Source organism: Lathamus discolor, chromosome 2, assembly GCF_037157495.1.
Source record: "Lathamus discolor isolate bLatDis1 chromosome 2, bLatDis1.hap1, whole genome shotgun sequence".
NCBI classification, from domain to species: domain Eukaryota; kingdom Metazoa; phylum Chordata; class Aves; order Psittaciformes; family Psittacidae; genus Lathamus; species Lathamus discolor.
In genome coordinates, this window is record NC_088885.1 from 38,400,933 (window position 1) to 38,421,133 (window position 20,201).

Sequence of the window (20,201 nt, forward strand, 5' to 3'; positions counted from 1 at the left end):
AGGCAAGACAGCACACACTCTGTATACTCTTTCCTGGGTGGGTATTTACTCGGGTTATAAAGTGAGTACCAGCCTCCTAAAAGATTTTTTTTTTTTCTTAGATAAACTCACAGGAGCCTCGTAAGTCCTCAAAGACTGACTGAATCCTCTTGATAACCAAAGTGAGAAGTTAAATTGTGGTGATGTTTTTGCACAGAACAAGTTACAGAGAAATATGAAAGGGAACCTGAGGTTAATAATGATTCCTTCAGTAGCCATTTGTCATTTTAGTGACACTTTCCCCTTGGAAAAGGAAAGACAGAGAGAAAATTTTCCATAATTGCTCTCTTTAGTTGGAATAAGAGACCTCCCTTTCCCCTTGATGACAATCTGAACTTGGATTACGTACTTGAGGGACACTACTTTGTTGTTTCCGACTGTGATGTAGTACGAACAGTTCATGTTGTTGTGATAATCAAGAACTGAATGGGCTGGACTGCTGATAACACCAACAGAGCCATAGAAAATGCCACCACAAGCTGTAGGGAAACAGAAAAAAAAAAAAAAGTGATTAGTTTCTGAGTACTAGTTTGGTCCTAATTCTCTTATTTTTTGCAGGAGTTTTACCATAAGGAAAGAAAAGCCCTTGGCGGATTAGGAGCAGTCTTCACTGCCATGCCTAGAACTGGTAAACATGAAAATGTCTGTCAGGTTGTGCTTTGCAGTGGAAAACTAGTCAGTATCAAAGTAACAGGCTGTTACTAGTCTATACCAAATGACAACAGCTCTGTGCTGGTGCACTAAAAGACTGAGCCTGACTTAGAGTGTGCTGCAGTAGGACCAGGGAGCAGCAGGATGATGTGGGTGTGCCATGCAGCAGTGTGAGTGACATGTGTCTGGAGTAGCTCTGCACCCGTTCTAGCTTGCCATGAGAAACATGGTTGATATGTGCAAAGACATCCCTTCATCCAGACCCGGGTCCCGTAGAAGCCTCTGAAATTTTGGCACTTAGCCCGCTCCTGACTTTTCCGGAATAACTGTATGCAGCTCCCCATCACCTTTCCACCTCCCAGCAGGGCTGGAACATTCCTGTAGCATTTGCTCTGTGCAGAAAGGCAGAGAGGAGTCCCCAGGTATCACTAACCCCTGGGGCTGTTCCCCACCTAACCTTGTGCTGAGACTTGTCAGCAGTGCAGGACTGCATGCTTGCTGCCTGGCTGAGGAGCAAGTTAAACTCTGCAGCCATGAACTAAAGGGACTGCTTGGCTTCTCTGGGTTTCACACCATGGATGCTGACGAGGCCAGGATGTGGCTAATGTTTGTTCCCAGCTTCAATGCTTGAGGGAACAAAAACTATTATAAAACCAACTCTAATCACTATTGTTAGCTTCAGCCTTTATTTTACAATCTTAACTTAGGAAAAAATGTTTCCCTGTGTCCTGTTGATAAATAGCTCAAAGCCATGCACAGCTTTTCATGCTTTAAAGAGCATGCCATTGCTCAAGCCACCACCTTAACAAAGGGAGTCCCATACAGGGTGCTGCTGGCTACAGCTCCTCAGCCGCACGAAGGCTAGCAGCCCGAACCACGGGCAGATAAAGGACAGGAGCTGGGAGGATAAAGAATCAGCATTATTCTACTCTAGGAGGGGGAAGCATTTTCCATTTTGTTTTCAGCAAACAATACAACTAGAGGGAAGAAGAATGTTAATTGCTAGAATCTGCTTTGTATACAACAACAAGCTAATAAGGCTGCAGTCATCTTTCTTAAATGTCAGAAGTCACAAGTCAGCAGCAACAGTCTTGAGTGTGTTATGAAGGCCTTTTCCATGAGTAACTGCACACTGTCATTACTCAGTGCCATTCCCTCTGTCTTATCTGTATAAGGCCATTCATTTTATATAAAGAATTTGGCCTTATGCTTTTTGCTGTGGCTTTGAACATAAGGAATGCATTAAGGGAAATACCAAAGCTAAGAACTCACACTTTCTCTGCAGTTAGAAAACGATGCTTTCAAAAATCCAAGGACTGTTTCTACAAGCTAAACCCAGAAAATACTAAAATTGGTTTTGAAAAGAAAATTAATCTTTTGGGATATTTGTATTAGTGCAGATGTAAATTCTAAACTCGGTTGGAAACTTCTTTTTCTAATGCGTATTTCCACTTCAAAACAAAAGAGATCTCATGCAAATGACAAAAGGTTTTGGTGAAAATATTTATCAAAAATAAAAATATGTCTAGATGCCAGTTTTTATGGACATTAATTCCTGGCACTGCAAGAGGGTCATAAAATGGAGGCATATATCTGGGTCCATTTAAATATCTTGTTCTGGTTCCTATGTTGTATAATGTAGTTTTAATACAACTAAGGTTCAAACCATTCTCCTGTATGTGACACAATCTTCTATTTAAACCCAGTTAAATAAGCTGGTGATGTTTATCCTTAAACACTGTGAGAAGCCCAACCCAAAACAGACAAAAAAACTCTCCTAAAATGGGTTGCATTTATTTTCTACAGCAAAGGAAAAGGGTTTCAGTTCCTGGCTTGGTCATATGTAGTGTCTTGGAATTGTGAGATAACACACCAGTCAGTGAAAACATGCACTAAACAGTCCCACATCCTGCTACTGGGGGCTCTTCTGGGCAAATGCCCAGGGAATATGAACCACCTTTATTCATGTAAGATATTCGCAAAATGAGGTACAACATTTCCTACACTGAATCATTCTCCAGCTGGAATATTTCCACCACCTAAAGCACAGGACAGTGTCTACTCACCAATTGCTCTGTATCTTGCCTGGAATCCAAAGCCTGCAATGTGGGAGTCGGTGTAGAAGTTGAGCAGCATAGGTCCAAAGACACTGACTGGGGCAGGGAGCTCATTACCACAGAGCGTGATGAGAGGATGTGGGGTAACCATTGTCCCACTGAAGATGCTTAATCCATCATAAAGACAAATTCTGCTCAAGAGTGCTGGGGCTGCATGGACATATAATGCAGAAGCATTAGCAGCATATTTTGCATGTGAGAAGTTTACTGAGCTGCAAGTAGCTAGACCTCACAGAGGATAAGAATTAATTTTTATATTAGTTTCCATTCCAGTAATGGAATCTCATTGGCCTGCTGAGGAAGCAAATGTCAATTTTTAACATGCAAAAAACCTGAGTCAGAAGAAGGCAGAGACCTTGTATACAAGACATCAGATTGGGCTCATTCAAGAGATCTACCATCTGGAAAAGGCTCCAGGCCCTTTGAGTTCATGGCAGTTCATAGCTGAGTAAACACCATCTATGAGGAGATGAGAGTATCTTAACAGAAGCCTGGATCACCTCTGCAGATCAAAGCAATGCACCTTTTGTTACAGGCAACCAGATATAAGGTATTTCTTCCCCCTAATGTAGAAGTCCTCACTCAGTGCAGGGAATTTTAAATTATTAAGAGTGAGAATTTTGGAAAACTAAAAAAAAAAAAAATAAATAGTCCACACACTGACTTGTTTCAGAGCTTTCTTTCTGCCTAAATTCCCCCCAACTTTGCAGTAGCTAAACCCAGATTATTCAGATTGAGTTAGAAGACAAGAAAAGTGTAAAATTAATCTTGTAGTTTGCCAATGAAATACTGTAACTGTGTCAGTCAGTGGAGATTTGGAGATAACTGAGCAACAGCAAAAAAACCCCAATGACTTTCATGAACAATCTGCTTTAGGGGAAAATCTGTGCAGATTTTAGGGTGAGTGTAAAGCTGCCCATTCAGAACCACTAAGAAACGGAAATGGGAAATGTAATATTCTACTATTTTTCTCCATTGTTTTTTAGTTTCCCATGTGCAGTTAGGTTTCTGCAGGAATGAGCCGTTCCTAACTCCCTGCCTTCCTGACTTCCCAGCCACCTCACAATTTGCAACCAGATTCAACTGAGACAAGAGGTCTCAAATGTCCTGAGTGCATACAGTTTTCACAAAGGCCAGTATCTGACTTAGCGTGCCAGAGGGATGTCCCCAAAGAAGGACAAGCTCTGCTTTCAGTGCAAGGGCTGTGAGTTCAGTGCAAGGGCTGTGCGTTCAGGCAGAGACCTTCTGAGCACCAGCCACCAGCACCCTGGGAGCTCAGAGCCATGTCACCACCTCCCTTCCCAGCTGGAAGCCATAAGCATGGGGAGAAGCTGGTGGTACTCAGGGTGGTACCCCCAAAGGAGCAGAAGGGACCCACATGGATTATAGAAGAAAGCTGGATTAATGCTGTCAGTGAAAGACACAGCACATCTACTGAAAAATGACCTTCATTAGTTGTTATGCTTTTAGAACAACTTGATGTTTGCTTTATCATTTACAAGCATAATGGAAGCTGGGGTGGCGCATGTTTGTTGAGGTTAAGTTACCATGTTTAGCGACCTGTTAGCAACAATGGGGGGGGGGGGGGCAGTTACTTAAACTGCAAAGGATTAATAGGGAATTATCTAAATTTAACAAGAGAGACGCTGAGCCTACTGTTGCAGTGGAGTGATTCCTGCAGATTGTCCAGACCAAACAAGCTGCTTCCTAGATTTGTAGGAAACAGGATAGCTCCTATTGAACAGAATGACAAATAGGCATGGGGTGATAATCTTGTTTTACAAGAACAACAGAGTGATCCCAACAGTCAGATACATTTTAGATCCTCTCTGGAGGTTTGATTCCTTCTCTCTTAATTAAGACAATGTATTCTAACATGCTTTACAATTATGCTAATATGGAAATATGGTGCTTGTCTGACTCTAGTAAGAGCATCTAAGCTGAAAACAACTAGCCACATCAGATAGATGCTTGCATGGTTAATAAATTAATTAATTAAAAATATTCTTAATGCCCTACCCAATTATGAGAATAATGCGATACAATGGAAAAACAGAATCAATTTTAAAATACAAAAAAAAAAAAAAAAAGGAGAAAAGTGCAATTTCCAAATAAAAAAGATTAGAGAAAGCCACCTGGGTCCCTTTCTGAAAAGACTTCAGAGAAGGGCATAGAGCAAAAGGTATTTCCCAGCAAAGCAAAGGTCCACAATACCAGTCAGTCACAACTTGTTTTGAGCTGCTGCACTGGAAAGAATAAGATAGTTGAAGTTGTGAGCAAAAGGCTTAATGTGTAGCTTTAAATCCTCATTGTTTGTGCCAATATCATTTATGACCAATGAATCCTGTCAGGACTGATGGCTGTTTAATCTCTAGCCTGTAACTCATTCTTTTGTTTCCACTTTCCTTAATTTCTCACCATACTGAATACATTATTCTGTAAATAATCCCCAGACTCAGGTTCCTCTATTCAGTCTCCTCTTGTACTTCCATCCTCTACACATAGCACATCATCATCAGTTCTCCTCTGTGGTTTATTTCCTCTAATTCTATCATCTTGTATGTTTTCTAGACCAATTTCTGTCCCTTGCACTACAATGGAACAATTTCTATGAGTCTCCAGAGCGTGTTTCTTAGCCAGATGTCAGACCCACATCCTCTGAGCTGACAGGCACTTTCCATACAGCTAGCACTGATTTTCTTTGTAAAACCTTGTATACTAAGGGCTTTTGCTCATCCTTCTGGTATTACTGTATTCTCTCTTCTGATTCACCCATGAGGATTCAGTGAGACATCTCCTCTCCTGACTTTCTCTATGTCCATATTAGCTCTGCATAATCCCATTTACAAGGGCAGATGCAACTACTATCTCTATGCTGATGACCCAATAAGTCTACTTCCATCCTCCAGGCCTCTTCAGACTAAAATCTTATTTATGTCTGTCAATGAAACCACAGGAGAGCTTTTTTCCCCTCTCAAATCTTCCCTTGCATTTTCTTTCTTTATAGCCTCATCATTTTGCCTGCCCTCATTAGATCCATGCCTATAATTTGGATCTCTCTAGGTCTTCACATCCATGCCAGATGTAAATATTGTCAAATGTTTCCAGTTATTATCATTAAGATAAACTCTTTGCTACCCTTTCACATATCTATGACTTTCACCTGAGAAACAGTGATTTTCCTAACATGGTGACGTGGTTTAAGCCCAGCTGCCACACAGCCCACTCGCTCACTCCCCCCCCTCCCGGAGGGACGGGGATGAGAATCGAAAGAATGTGACTCCCACAGGTTGAGATAAGAGCAGCCCAGTAACTAAGGTATAACACAAACCACTGCTGCTACCACCAATGGTAATAATGATAAGGGACATAACAAGGGAAGAGAATACAACCGCTCATCACCCACCAACTGATATCCATCCCGACCCTAGCAGTGATCTCCCCTTCTAGGTAAGTGCCCCCAATTTATGTAGTGGGCATGCCGTGCTGTGGTATGGAATACCTCTTTGGTTAGTTTGGGTCAGGTGCCCTGTCTCTGCTTCCTCCTGGCTTCTGCTCCTCCCTAGCAGAGCATGAGACTCAGAAAGTCCTCGGTCAGAGTAAACATTACTGAGCAAGAATTAAAAACGTTGGTGTTATTAGCGCTGTTCCCAGGCTGAAAGTCAAAAACACAGCACTGCACCAGCTACTAAGGAGAAAAATGACTGCTACTGCTACTGCTGAACCCAGGACACATGGATACTGTACCACTTGTTCCTCTAGCCTTGAAAAAGTTTCTTCCAAATAGTGTTGGATAGATGAATTATTTGGCCTGACTTTACGAACATATCCCTCTGTCTTTGAATTGCTGAGTGTATTTTCTTTCAAGGCCTTTTGTTATCTATCTGCACTCTTTATCGTCTCTTGGTACCACTCAGCATTGATACATTGACTCCTGCCTCCAAAGTTCATATAAGAGCTTCCGTTGTCCTCACATTACATTCTGAAATAGACCTTTGTGTTATCTCATCTCCTTCACATTTAGCAGACATGTCTTCTCAGTCTCATCATTATAAAGTTATGTATTTGGTATGATGCATACACAAAAACCTTGACTGAATTTGGCCCCCTAACTATCTGATCACTAATAAGTGTCCTTTTTCCATCTTTCTGTCTATAGCCATAGATTCTGTTTAATTTGGTATTGAGGCAGAACCTGTGGGGTTTTTTAAAGTCTGTAAAATCTAGAATAATAAAATTTTGTTTCACAACTGTAGCTTCTGGTATAAATAGTAACACAATTTGTAATTACTAATGTAGGGGAAGTATTCTGCAGTTATATACTACTGTGCAATATATTAACCAGCTCCATAGCACAATATTTTGAAAGCAAGGAATTACAAGTTTTTCATATATATATATATACACACACTACGCATATGCACACACATATATATACCTCCTCTTTCAAAATAATCTATTGCTAAACCTATTTTCTGAATTGCCTAGTAACAGCTAAGCAAGCAGTTAGAGAAGACTCCAAAATGAAGCTGTGACTTTATCCCAGATTGCAAAATTACAGTTGCATGTTAAAAAAGAAAAAGAAAAAAAGGATAAATAAGTTACTAAAACATTTTCCAGGTCAACGTGTTATCAACACTGCAGTTGTTTTGTATGGACAGAGTATTAATATTACAGCATTCTAAAAGCAGATATTGCAGACATATCCCTTAATTTCCCATTATTTGGAACTCAGACTTTATTGGATGTTATACCCATACTTGAAATGCATTACAGCCCTGTCATAATACAGTACTGTAGCTGTCCTAGAGGTGTATTTGTAGGGATGTTCATCTGAATTAAGCTTATGAATAAAAGGTGGATGTTAATTATTATTTCTTGGATAGTAAGTCTACTGAGATAAGTTTTTTTTTACTAATTACATTTTATTTATGCAGATCTTTGATACAAGGAGAGGGACAGATGGAAAGTGACATTTATCACTGTTGCAGAAGTGGTGCTGAGTAAATAAACTCATCCACGTTTGTTTGGTTATTTATAAAATAACTAAGCAAACAATGCAGGTGGTACTACCAGAAGCAAATGGCAACCTATGCAAGTTCATGAATCAGTCAAATCAAAATGAGGCGATAAATCTAGATAGATGATAATCTAAATTAGATGTCTATTTTCAGGGTCCCAAAGTCAGATAAAAACAATGTTTTTACTAACAGCAGACAATTTAGATTAAATTTTGATCACAACATTAAAAAATGATTTTTCCTCCAGTTCTCTTTTGCCCAGTTACTTGCTATATTTAGGCTTAATACATATTTAATATTTAGTACATGCATGTCATGTCCATTTGGTTCCAGATACTGACATTGTATTGCTCCTGTGGGTCAACTGCCTCATTTGAAGTCATTCTTTATAATCAGAACAGGTGTTTCATCATACTTGAAAACATAACTACTCTACAGCAGAGATCTGTGACTTACCCTTGAAGTCATACAATTTGGTACCAATGTGTCACTGCACTATAGCCAATTACCTTCTGCCTTCTAATTTTCTGGAAAAGATCTCTGAACCAGTTAAAGGCAACGAGATGTATGCCTTGAAGGCATCATTTTGTATAATTCATTACATTACTAAACAGCCACAGAAAAAAAATGGATTTCTTTTGAGAGGTCAAATAGGTAGTAAATTGGACATGTAGCTAAGCTTTAAAAACCCAGTTCAGAACATCTGTACTAGTATGGTTAAAATTTTAAAGGCCATACTCAGTGACAGTCTCAGCAGAGTATGAATATAGAATAGCTAGAAATGTTTTTAACAGATGCTGCCAAACATTCTCCTGCCTTTGCAAAAGAACTAAGGGAATTCATGCTGGAAACCCTTAGACACATGTGCTAAACATATTGAGTCAGACTGCTGAGTAAGTTTTCACTTCTGCATGACAGTTTGTAAGATTGTAGAATCATAGAATCGTTTGGGTTGAGAAAAGACCTTTAAGATCGTCGAGTCCAGCCATTAACCTAGACCTGCCAAGTCCACCACTAAATCCTGTCGCTAAGCACCACATCTACACTACACATCTTTTAAACACCTCCAGGGACAGTGACTGAACCACTTCCCTGGGAAGCCTGTTCCGATGCTTTACAACTCACTTGGTGACGAAATTTTCCCTAATATCCAAATCTAAACCTCTCCTGGTGCAACTGATTATATTTCCTCTTTTATAACCAGATGTCCTTTAGCTCATATCCAGTTATTTTCTTCCATGTGACTAAGGACTTTTAGTTTGTTTAGCCTAGGAAGCCTATAACAATAAAGGAGCAAACTGACCTGCAAGAAGTAGAATATTTTTAGTATTTGTTTAGCTCTATGTTTATTATTATGTCTGTATCACTTACCTCTTTGCTTCAACCTTCTTTAAAATAAAAGCTTGAATCCATTTATAAATTGAGTGCACAAACAGAATAGAGTTCAGTAATGTATTCATAAAGTTGTCAAAACTGGCATCATCTGATTCAATGAATGTTTAGTCTGTCTGCTGGTCTTCTACATAAAGAAATTCTGTGGTTTACATTTAATTAAAAAAAAAAATCTTAAAGTAGCAGTTTTAATTAGGGGATGAAAAAAATGTTTCAAATATAATATAATCAAATCTCTTTCTCAGACCTAAATTCAGTTTGGGCCAGAATACTTTTAAATTCAAACCAGTTTGAAAACATAAAAAGAAAACAAAAGCAGCCTATTTTCTGACTTTATTGCTTGGTCTGAAGGAAAATTCAAATTACACACCCCATTTTAGTAACAAATTACTCAAAAATCTCTTTGTCTAGGTGACTTCAAGGGAACAAAATTAAGATGGCCTCAAAATATGTGATGCCACCCAAATAATTCAGACATGCTGATTCTCTGTGCTATCAACACATCCCACCAATAAAAATTTGATCCTACCAAAGTTGGGAAAGTTTTATCATTCACACCAATAAGACCAGGATATTATACTTGTTATTTCTTGGCTAAATGCTTCTGTGTTTTCAAATCTCAAGAGGAACTTTTGTTCATGCATATATATAGGGTAGCAACTTTTATATGTTTTCAGTTACTGTGGTCTTTCACCTAGTTTCACATTTATATGTATGTATATCCTTGTAAAACACCTGAGTATATTTATGTCCATGTTATTTGTTATGGAAGCAGAAGCACTGAAAAGCAAAACAGGTGGCCTATGATGAAAAAGACTAATACTTAATGGTGAAAAAAAGGCAGGAATAAAGACCAAAATTGGCCACAGTCACTCTTACACTCCAACAGCACGGCAAATCCACAATTTCATTTTTGCAAGATATTGAGTAGGTGAAATGTATCTTCGCTCTTCAGTGACACAAAACTGACCCCTGGAAACGATCTCTGTAAAAGTTTGTCTGTAATGATTTTCAGAATGGGCCAGCAAATTTAACCACTAACTGTCTTCCATGATAGAAGACTTGTATTGTTTTCAAGTGAGAAGCTGCACTTCACAGTACATACTGAAATTATCAAGAACCGCTTACCTTCCAAGTGGAAAGTCTCAAACTCCAGGATGACCAGTGACTGTGGTCCCTGATCTATTATATAACTGCAGTTCAAGTTGTTATCATACCGACTAGGATAGTTGGGAGAGACAATACGACCTGCAGGGCTGGTGAAATTTACTCCACATCCTGCAAACAGAAATAAATAAGACACAGTTATAATCCAGGTGATAACAGCATTTCAGTTTTGTAGTGAGAAAAACAATAATGTACACAAGGGCCTCATCTCTCCTTTAAGAGGCTGGTAAAAAAAGAGAGTAGTATATATCATGGTAGCAAAGGCAGCTTATGCACACACAGAGCAGTGTTTTGGGGAAATGCAGAGCCTTCCTGTCTACAACCTCACACAGGGTCTTGGAGTGTCTTGGATAAGACTAGCCCATAGCCCCTCAGCCCACTGACCAGAAGGACACAGCACTGCTGTTCTTATAGGTTTGGAGCCTGCATGTTTCAAAACACCTTAGTAACTGACAAATGCATCTGAATTGGATGGGAGGTTATTGGGGTACATCATAATTTTAGCCTTATTTGAAAATGCCCATGTTAGCCCAAGTGGTACCATTCTTGCTTCACACCCAACAGCTTGGAGGATGAAGTCTGCTCTAGAGCCATCTCTGTGTTGTTTTGCTACAGGCAGAGGAAGGAAAGGTTTGCCACCTTAAACCTCTCAAGCACACATAACTGTTCATTTTCACGGAGCTCCTGATTCCAATGACTTGTATGGCCTTGGGGTTTCTCTTTATTTTAAAATACAGGCTTAAAAGAGTACAGTGCACAGTGAAATGCTGGTATAAGATTAGGAGCAGGCGTATGAAACCTGTCTTTGCCTTTGCTAAGAGGTTATTAGTTGTTACTGACAACATTAGCGCAGACACAATAAAAACAAAAGCAGTTTCAGTTCAGAATTCTGTATACTTCAATAATGTCTTCTTCTAAGCACCTGATCTCTCTCTGTTTTAATCTGAATCCAGTGAAGGGAAAGTGGTTTCATTTGGCAGCATCCTACAAAAAAACCCAAACAGTTGATGGCAATTGAGCACTACCTCCTAAACTTCTGGTGGGTTTGACTGTCATGAAGCACACGCCATGGTTAAAAAATCGGAGAGGCCCACCCAAGAAAAGCCACTTGGGCTACATGAAATGCAAGTACAACACAGCAAAGCAAAACAAAGGCCAGAGCAGATGGTGAGGAGTCATTTCTTCTCCTGAGAGCAGTTTTTGTGATGTGCATGTGCTACCCCATACACAGGAGAAATTACCGCAGTTTCGGTGTGTTCCTTGTAAAGAAGGAGAAAAAAATCCTAAAGGAGGAGCAGATCCTGTTCCTTTTTAGGAAGATTATAGCTTTAGCTTCCAAGCAGTTCAACTACAGGGAAGAGAGTTCTTAAAATTAAAAGCCTTTTAATTTCTTTTCAGTGCATTGAAAAGGCAAAGGTGTCTATGAATAACTGCAAAGTTATAGCTGCATGGAGGGGGTTTAGCAAGTCAAACACTGGACCACACAGTAGCTCCATTGCATTTGGTAAGTAAACTCTTGGTTTCAAAAACTGGCAGAGGCTTCAGTGCCTTGTTGGACTGAGGTCTGAATTACTACACACAGATCAAACGAATCCAGAATGGACTAATAAAGCAGCCATCTGGCTTTAATATTACTTACTGCTTGTGAAAGATGCAGAGAAACCTGGCCCTGGAGCATCCTGAGACTGAAATACTGTAGTTATCACATTGTTTGGAGCAACAACAGGATCAGGAGCTGAACTTCCACATCCTGTGGTTAACAAAGCTGCTTTTTCTTCAGAATTTCCTCTCCACACCTGACAAACCCAGATGGAAATGGATTAGTGTTTTCAAAGCCCATGCAGTTTGTGGGGACCCACCAGGAACTGCATATGCAATTGTTCTTTCCATAGACTTTCAATAGGTTTCAATCTCAGAGATTTAAATTGGAGCTAGTCACTCTGCATTTACTCTGCAGTCAGTGGAGACAAAGGAGAGTTCTCCAAGAAGTGAATCACAGTGCATAACAGATTGCCAGGGATCTCTGAAGGTCATCTAGAGGTCATTTGCTTGAACCACTGCTGATAGTGAGTCAACACAGATCACGTCCAGAGAACCAGAGAAAAACATTTTATGCGCATCATTATCTACCCCCATTTTGTCTCTGCTCACTTATCTCCATACACGCTATGAACAAACACCCATGTATACAATGAATTATTAAATGCAATCCTTGTATTATTCATAAGTCAATAAAAACCAAAGCTGTCATGCTAGGGTAATATAGAGGCTCAAATTAGAAGATCTGGATCCTTAATATCTAGTCTTGCTGATCACAACTTATTCCCATTTCTGTTATGTTGCATTTAGTTGTTCTTGAATGACAAGTATCAAATAATGTAGAGGATTAACAAAATAATTCACAAAAAATATAATTAAGAAAAAATGCTTTTTTTTTTTATATTACTTCAACTGAACCAATAGTCCATTGAAGTTCAATCAAACCATGCATTCAAGAAGCACATGCAAGTTTAGGTAGGTATTGAAATGAAACCCTCTTCAGGCAGTTACTTATATGTGTACTGGAGGCTCACAGTTTAAACACTGGATTTCAACACATATAAAGTGAAACATAGGCATGAATGCTTAATATTTCTAAGTGCTTAAATAATTTCCTGAATCAGGATGTTTATTGCCAAACATTTAAAGTGGTTTAATTTAAGAAAAAAGAAAAAAAATATTTAGTCTAATAATAAATTCATTTTTTATCTATGTTTTTGAACAGATTTTTACTGGTAATGCATATTAAATATATATTGAAACCAAATAATGTTTGTTTTTTTAAAGAATGTGTTAAAAGAAGTCTAGTGGAACTAGAACAGCCACATGAAATTGTGATAGCCTTAAGAAACATTCTGGAAAGAGTTAGCCAAGGGTTATTTTGTAAGTATAGGCATATGAATCACCTCATTCATCAGGCCAGGTGTTTGAGGCAATGGATGCTCAAAGGATTAATATAAACAGTCTATGGCCTGGCCAAGTTTTTGCAAAGTCACTATTGATTTTGGATTCCTCTTTTTTGGCTGCTCAGCTTGGAATGTGTGGAAGAAACTTACACATGTTCCACACTTTTTCATATCCAGCCACCTTCATACACCTCAGATTGGGCATTCAGAAATGGAGGTGGACATAACCAACATTTTCATGTTTTTCTCCATGGAGAATATCTCCAGTTGACATAGTTTGACCATGTCATTTAGGACAGTTTATAAATTTGAAATTAAAGCACCTTTACTGGGTGGCATTAAGACTTTCATACTAGAAAAGTTTATTGTAACATATTAATTGTTACATCATTATTGTTACATTAATCATATATAACATCAAATTATTACATTAATTATTGTAACATCAATTAATCAGTGGAGCAGGCTATGAAAAAGCAAATCAAAGAGTGTTCTTTTCAACAGCCTTAAAAAATTAGTGTGACTGTGGTTTGTCAGTCAGTAGGTACAGATTAGATGTGCAGCTGCTCAAGTCTTCCTACATGTTGTCAAATTATGTTTGCCCTTTATTTCAAGTGGGAGTTGTACTGCTGTGGAGAAAATGAGCACAAAATCACTGAACATATGCCAAATGCCTGAGAAAAAAAAATGACACTGAAAAATTCAAAGCATGTCCATTCCATTGTATTGCTTTGAAAACAAGTGCCTCTTGACAACCTATGAAAGATAAGAATGCTATCTTTGTTTTTTGAACCAAAAAAAAAAAGAGGATTAGTGCAACTTGGACAGTTTGTACACTTAGGAAGAAGTTTTGTAGAACTGTAGAGTGAAATTCCTGGGTTTTTTTACTCACTGGCATAACTGAAGGGTCTTTTCTTTACACTATATTTTCTTACTATATCTTGTTTCTGAAGTCACGTAATTTTTTCATATTTTTCATTTTTGGAGCAGTATGTAGGGTGATGAGACACTGCTGGAGGTGGAACTTCAAGAACTGATAAAAATTCAAAGTATATACAAGCCAGTTCACAAGGCAAACAGAAAACTGATGGTATTTGTACAAGGATTTCAGTTTATGTTTTGTGCCTTGGCAATCCTAACCATGATAATGGCAAAACAGGATTCTGGAATTATGACTTCTTAAAGCACTGCTCTGCTGATCTAGTGCCAAGATCATTTTACCTTCACATAGCTGCTCTGGCAGCTCCCATTGCTGTCTGGAATCTGGAAGTTATTGTGGAAGTTCACCTCCAAGTGTTTGCTTTCATGCGTAATGATGGTCCATGTGCATCTGGTGTTCCTGGGGAAGTTTTGAGGCCAATGTGGAGACTTGATCATACCATTATCTGAATGAATGATTCCACCACATCCTGGAAAAAAAATAGCAATAGGTGGGAGAAATATTCAAATATTTCCTGTTGGCATCAGCTTGGAATGGCTGCTTGCTTCTGTGGCTGCAGGAGTGAGAGGGGAAAGCCCCAACACCCAATCAAACTTCCTACTCCTTGCCAGTTCCTACCCTTTTGTTTTGGTCCATCTAGATACTCCTGAGAGTCAGAAGTGAGTATTGCTTAGAAAGAGAGAGAGTAAGGGTCAGAAATACATTAAATGAGGATCTTCTCTTAGTACTGTGCAGGTTCCTTTCCACACCCCACAGCACGCACATCATGACTGAAAGCATTCAGAAACGCACCCTAGAGAAATAAAAAAATCTCTTCATCTACTCCTGAATTCTTTTTATTCTTTCTCTGAAACATGCAAATATTGCAGTTCCATATGTGAATCTACTCAAGCTACATCTGTTTACCATGGGTGAAATGGTGACTTCTCCTCCAGCCCAGGCAGCCCTGAGGATCTCAATGGAATTATGGAGAGGGCTGAAAAACATGCTTTTAAAAGTTGTTAACAGTTTCATTTATAAGGGGGCAATAGCTGGTTACAGCTCTGTGGCACCTCATGTTCTTATACATAATATGCTTAGTTACTTTGAAGCATACTTGCAAAAATCATGCCAAGAATAATTTACTAGGTCTATGCAGAGAGTACTAGCAACCCACTGTTATTTCAGAGATGATGTAGTAAAAGGCTGAGTAAAGAGCAAAAAAAGGTTTCTTACATTCCTTTTTTTTTCTTTTTGCCTCAACTAAAAAAACATATTAGCTTTAAAAGAAAGATTATTTTTCATTCTTCTGTGTTAAAGATGCCAATTGTGTTTAGAAAGATATAAGGCCAAGTTTTGGTCACACATACAGAATGTAAACTCAGAGATTCTCAGTGGACAAATGAGAAGAAAGCTGATGAAAGGAAGCCAGGTATATAAAGAAAGAAACCTCCTTTTCAGAGAGAATGATGCCTATGCACACTGCTAATGTCTACTGCGTCACTGAAGAGTGGCCTTCCTTGTACGTGAAATCTCAGTGCCAAAACCTGCTTAAGTGTCAGTGTATATTCATGCAACCACAGACTACTGATACATTTAAGAAAGACACTCCATCAGCTGACTGTGACAATACTGCTAGATCATTGACTGATGGAAATGCAGTCAACATCAGCCAGGTTTGCAGGTGGAGGTGACAGCAGGGAACACATTGCCAGCTCCTTACTGAGATAGGAAGGCAAATTTTGCCCTGCCACCAGCCAGGACATCTACACTTGCCTTTAGTCACCTCCCAAATGACAATAAGTGAGTTGGCTTTTCCTTTTATTTGTTTGGTTTTGAGTTCTTTTAATCCAGAGAGATGGTAATTCCAACAGAAGGAAGGTAGCTTTTCAAAATATACCAATTCAATCCTGCGTGTGTACTGCCTTCAAAAGTGTACCAACATCTCCACTAAAGTGGAATAGTTTGAGGCTGTTGTCAAGTGTGCTGTTTGAGAAGTTTTGTCTGCCTCTCTGTCTTAAAACTGACCTCTTTGTAGTTTTAAGTGTTTAAACCAAATCAATCTGTGAAACAATTGTTATTCAAGAAATGAAATGTCTCATAGTCACTGACAATAGATACCACTGCTGGGAGGATAATGGGCATGGTATCAATTTACAGGCATCAAGAAACAGCCAGTGGGAGGCTTTAAAAGTACAAAATCAGTCCAAATTTAATTTCATTGTGTGAAATCAGACAACACTGGCTTAATACTTGATTTTTTTTAGTGCTGGCTTCTCTCAGGAATGCTGAAAGTATTGGCATGTATTTCTTTTATTCTTTAACCCAAACTTAATTAAAAAGGAGGAATACTATTTCATTGAGAAAGCCCTGAGGAGAAAGACTTGACAAGAAGCTCAACAGGCCCCAGCATGTGTGCTTGCAGCCCAGAAAGCCAAGCATGTGTTGAGCTGCATCACCAGCAGTGTGGCCAGCAGGTCAAGGGAGGTGATTCTTTCCTCTGCTCTCCTGAGACCTCACTTGCAGTACTGCATTCAGCTCTGGGGCCCCCAACACAAGAGGGATGTGAACCTGTTGGAGTAAGTCCAGACGATAAGGGGGCTGGAGAACCTCTCAATGAAGAGAGGCTGAGAGAGTCGGTATTGTTCAGCCTGGAGAAGAGAAGGCTCTGGGGAGATCTTAGAGCAGCCTTCTAGTGCTATATATTCATGATGTACTGCGAAGTTAGACCTGACAAAATCAGTATTTTTTTTCTTACCTAGAGATTCTGCTGTCCATGTTGCATAAAAGCCACCTCCTTGAATTGAGTGATCAGAGTTAAAGATGACAACTAGCTTGTTGGAACCAGACCGAATAGTCCCAGGGGATGAGTTTCCACAATACTTTCCTATGACAGGAGACCCAGGAGATCCACCATTTAGGACAGTAACAGAGTCCCACTTACAAAGCAACTGATTTTCGACGTGGAAGGCTGTGAAAGTCAGCTGCAACACACAAAAGCGACATTCAGGAGCTAACCCTAACCACTCTAGTGGGGGTGTTAAAACAATTTCAGCCAGATCTTGTAGCCATCCTAGCACAATGATTTCTGGGTATGCTCGTAAATCTGACCCTCACTTCACATTGATGCTTTCCTGCAAGTACTGCTTGGTGTCTTGCCACTATAAGTAACAGCAGCTACTTAGCATGAAACCAGAAATGAAAGAGAAATGCACAGGTTCAAACCTGGTGTTACTGAGACTTTACCTTATATTTGAAGCTAAGTATATGCTTCTAAATGGTCTTGAATATGCACAGATGTCGAGCCACTTTCCTGCTCTCAAGGCTTCTGTCATGAAATCTGAAGTTGCAGATTCAAGTATGAGTAGCTACGTAAGCAGAAAGCCTTGGATTTTTTTCTTCCTGTTATTTTGAATCAGAGTACTCCAGCAGCAATGATAGTTTCAATTAAATCTGAGAGAAAGAGTTGCATGTTTTGTTCCTATGGGCCTTGATGCATCACACAGATAGGCTGGGCTGTGCAGGCAGCTTCTGACCCTATCTCCCTCTAACACTGATGCCGCTTGTCCTTGGAGTAATATGCACGAGTGGTATTTCCTGTTCAAAGATTTAGTTTGCTGACCCAGTAGCCTTCTGGATTTGTTGATGTTGAAATATTGATGTACACTAATGACTGCCTGGCCTTGTTGCAATAAGGTATTTTTTTACCAGTTCCAGCATATGGATCTTTGTGGAAAAGTTTAGCAAATATACAGTACTTCTTCCTGGGTGTATTAATTTCCAAAAGAACTCTGCCTGAGGCAAAAAACAAATTTAGCTCAAATGGTTTATGTTTGGAACCTTACCAGCAACAGAAACTGCCAGCTTATACTGGAAAAGGTTTGTCTGCCTTTGCTGAGGGGCTGTTATTCAGTCCTTTTAAACCAGAAATCTACTTACATCTGATTCTGATTAAGATTAGTTCTGCTTTAAACAAATCTGTGGCTTAAATAGAAATTTTGTGTTCAACTAAAATAATACTGTATTCTCTGAAATAAGTACCTAAGCAATGGTCAGAATATCATGCAGAAAAATTAGGACTATAGGTTTGCATTTCTAAGAAATAATGTTTGTTGTTGTGAATAAAGAAAACATGATAGGGAAAGTAGTGAAAGACATTACTTATGAAAATCTGCAATTTTTACAGAATTGCTTTTCAGATATTATTCTGACCTGACCCACAAACATCACTGATTGGACCTGTTCTCCAGAGGATCAGTCAAATAATTAATTGAAAGAAGTTTAGTACTGCTTGGTTATAAAGTAGTGGACCGATTTAAGCACAAATTGGTCTCTCGACAGTTTGGCTCAAGAAAAGAGCACCTCAGGCAGCCTGTTAATAGTTATTGGGAAATAAGAGGAGCATCTCATTGATTTAATTTGTACCAGCAATCATATCATCTTCCAGACTAGCCATTAAGGCATGAAAATAACTTTCTAGTGGCTTGTAACTTTTCTGCACAGATGAAAAGATTTCAGCTTCATGTTAATTCACGTGATAGTGAGACTATCCATGCATATCTAATAACAGGAATTATTTTAGTTTCCTAAACATAGAAAGTAATCGTTTAAGGGAAAAGTTGGTGCTATGTTTTGAGGTCAAGTTAGACCAGAATCCTTTTCCTGTTCAAAAAGCACAATTTAGTTCAGTTGTATTATCTTTGTTTCCTCCTCTTTCTTAGGTAAGGCCAATGGGGAGATATTTAATTCCTCCACATTTCTGATTTTCTCAAATGTGTTTGTCAAGACTCAGAGGGTGCTTCTTACACTGGCAGCTGTACACCCAACCATGATGTTGTGTTACTCACAGTGATGGTTTCACCTTCAGGGGCTTCCAACAACCAGGAACAGTGATTCAGATTGCTGTAAGGCTCTGGGTAGTTAGGGCTTGAGATAACTCCACTTTCACCTGACTGTATACCACCACAGGCTGAAGAAAAAAAGTGACATTTCAGTACACTTTAGGAACTGAACACTGTAAGCAAATAAGTGGAAGATTATTCAGCTTGCAAGGAGGAACAATTTATCTGGGAAAATTCAAGTTTTAAAATCTTTGTCACTGAATAGCGAGTAAACAGATCCAATGACCTTGAAACTTTGTATTTATTCTGATCCTTAATATAGCTCTGCAAAACCTGTGCCAGCTGAAACAACTGCCTCTTCCGCCTTATCTCCAATTTATTTATCTCAGACTCCTAAGCAAACTAGTGCCACTCTTGGACCAACACAATCAAGTCAAAAACTTGCTGATGTGTCTACATAAGCACCAAGGCTAAATTCAGCTCTGACAGGAAGAACAGTTGTGCTGGAATGTAAATGGCAAAGTGGTGTAATTTGCACTGATACAGTTTTAAATGGATTTCAAAATGAGTGCAAAGGTTCAAGCAGAAGAATGCATTTCAGCCATGCTAGCACTCTGGAGGCCTATTTGAAGTAAATCAGACTTGGCTGGTGTTACCTGTTACATCCCTATTCCCAGGAGCAACCAGCTGTTCTAAGTGTTGCACTGCATTGCAAAAAACTCAAACTCAGTTCAGGGAATGGGAACAGTAATGCAGAAAATAAATCCAAAAGTTCAATTGGTAGTATATGTGTACTTTAGATGGATATACATAGGGGCAGACACTGTGTAACTTCTGAGGAACTCTTTCAGAGTTGAGCCCATACTGTGTATTCTCAGTATCACCATATGGATGGCAACATTCCCCAGAAGTGCCTCAGTCAGCAAAGGCCACAGCCTGTCAAGCCATTTACCTTCAAATGTGTAATGGGCCAAGAATCCTTTATCTTCTGTGTTTTCATCGCTTATAAAGTGTACCCAGATCTGGGGGGCAGCTATGACTAGTGGCACAGGTGGTGCAGCCTGACCACAAAGTCTAGCTATTAGTTCTCCATCAGCATCCCCTGTGTA

At 39.2% G+C, this 20,201-nt stretch overlaps 1 protein-coding gene across 2 annotated transcripts in view; it reads right to left on the reverse strand.

Moving 5' to 3' along the window:
• The window catches only part of CUBN (cubilin), a 147,767-nt gene that overhangs the window by 16,860 nt on the left and 110,706 nt on the right, over window positions 1–20,201 (reverse strand). For both annotated transcript variants that reach the window (XM_065666495.1, XM_065666493.1), the window contains 8 exons: window positions 20,045–20,194; window positions 19,099–19,220; window positions 17,010–17,235; window positions 14,554–14,741; window positions 12,027–12,183; window positions 10,349–10,498; window positions 2,757–2,957; window positions 389–518 (listed from right to left, as the gene is read on the reverse strand). In XM_065666495.1, the coding sequence (XP_065522567.1) occupies window positions 389–518; window positions 2,757–2,957; window positions 10,349–10,498; window positions 12,027–12,183; window positions 14,554–14,741; window positions 17,010–17,235; window positions 19,099–19,220; window positions 20,045–20,194 (1,324 nt within the window). The remainder of the gene's footprint in view (window positions 1–388; window positions 519–2,756; window positions 2,958–10,348; window positions 10,499–12,026; window positions 12,184–14,553; window positions 14,742–17,009; window positions 17,236–19,098; window positions 19,221–20,044; window positions 20,195–20,201) is intronic.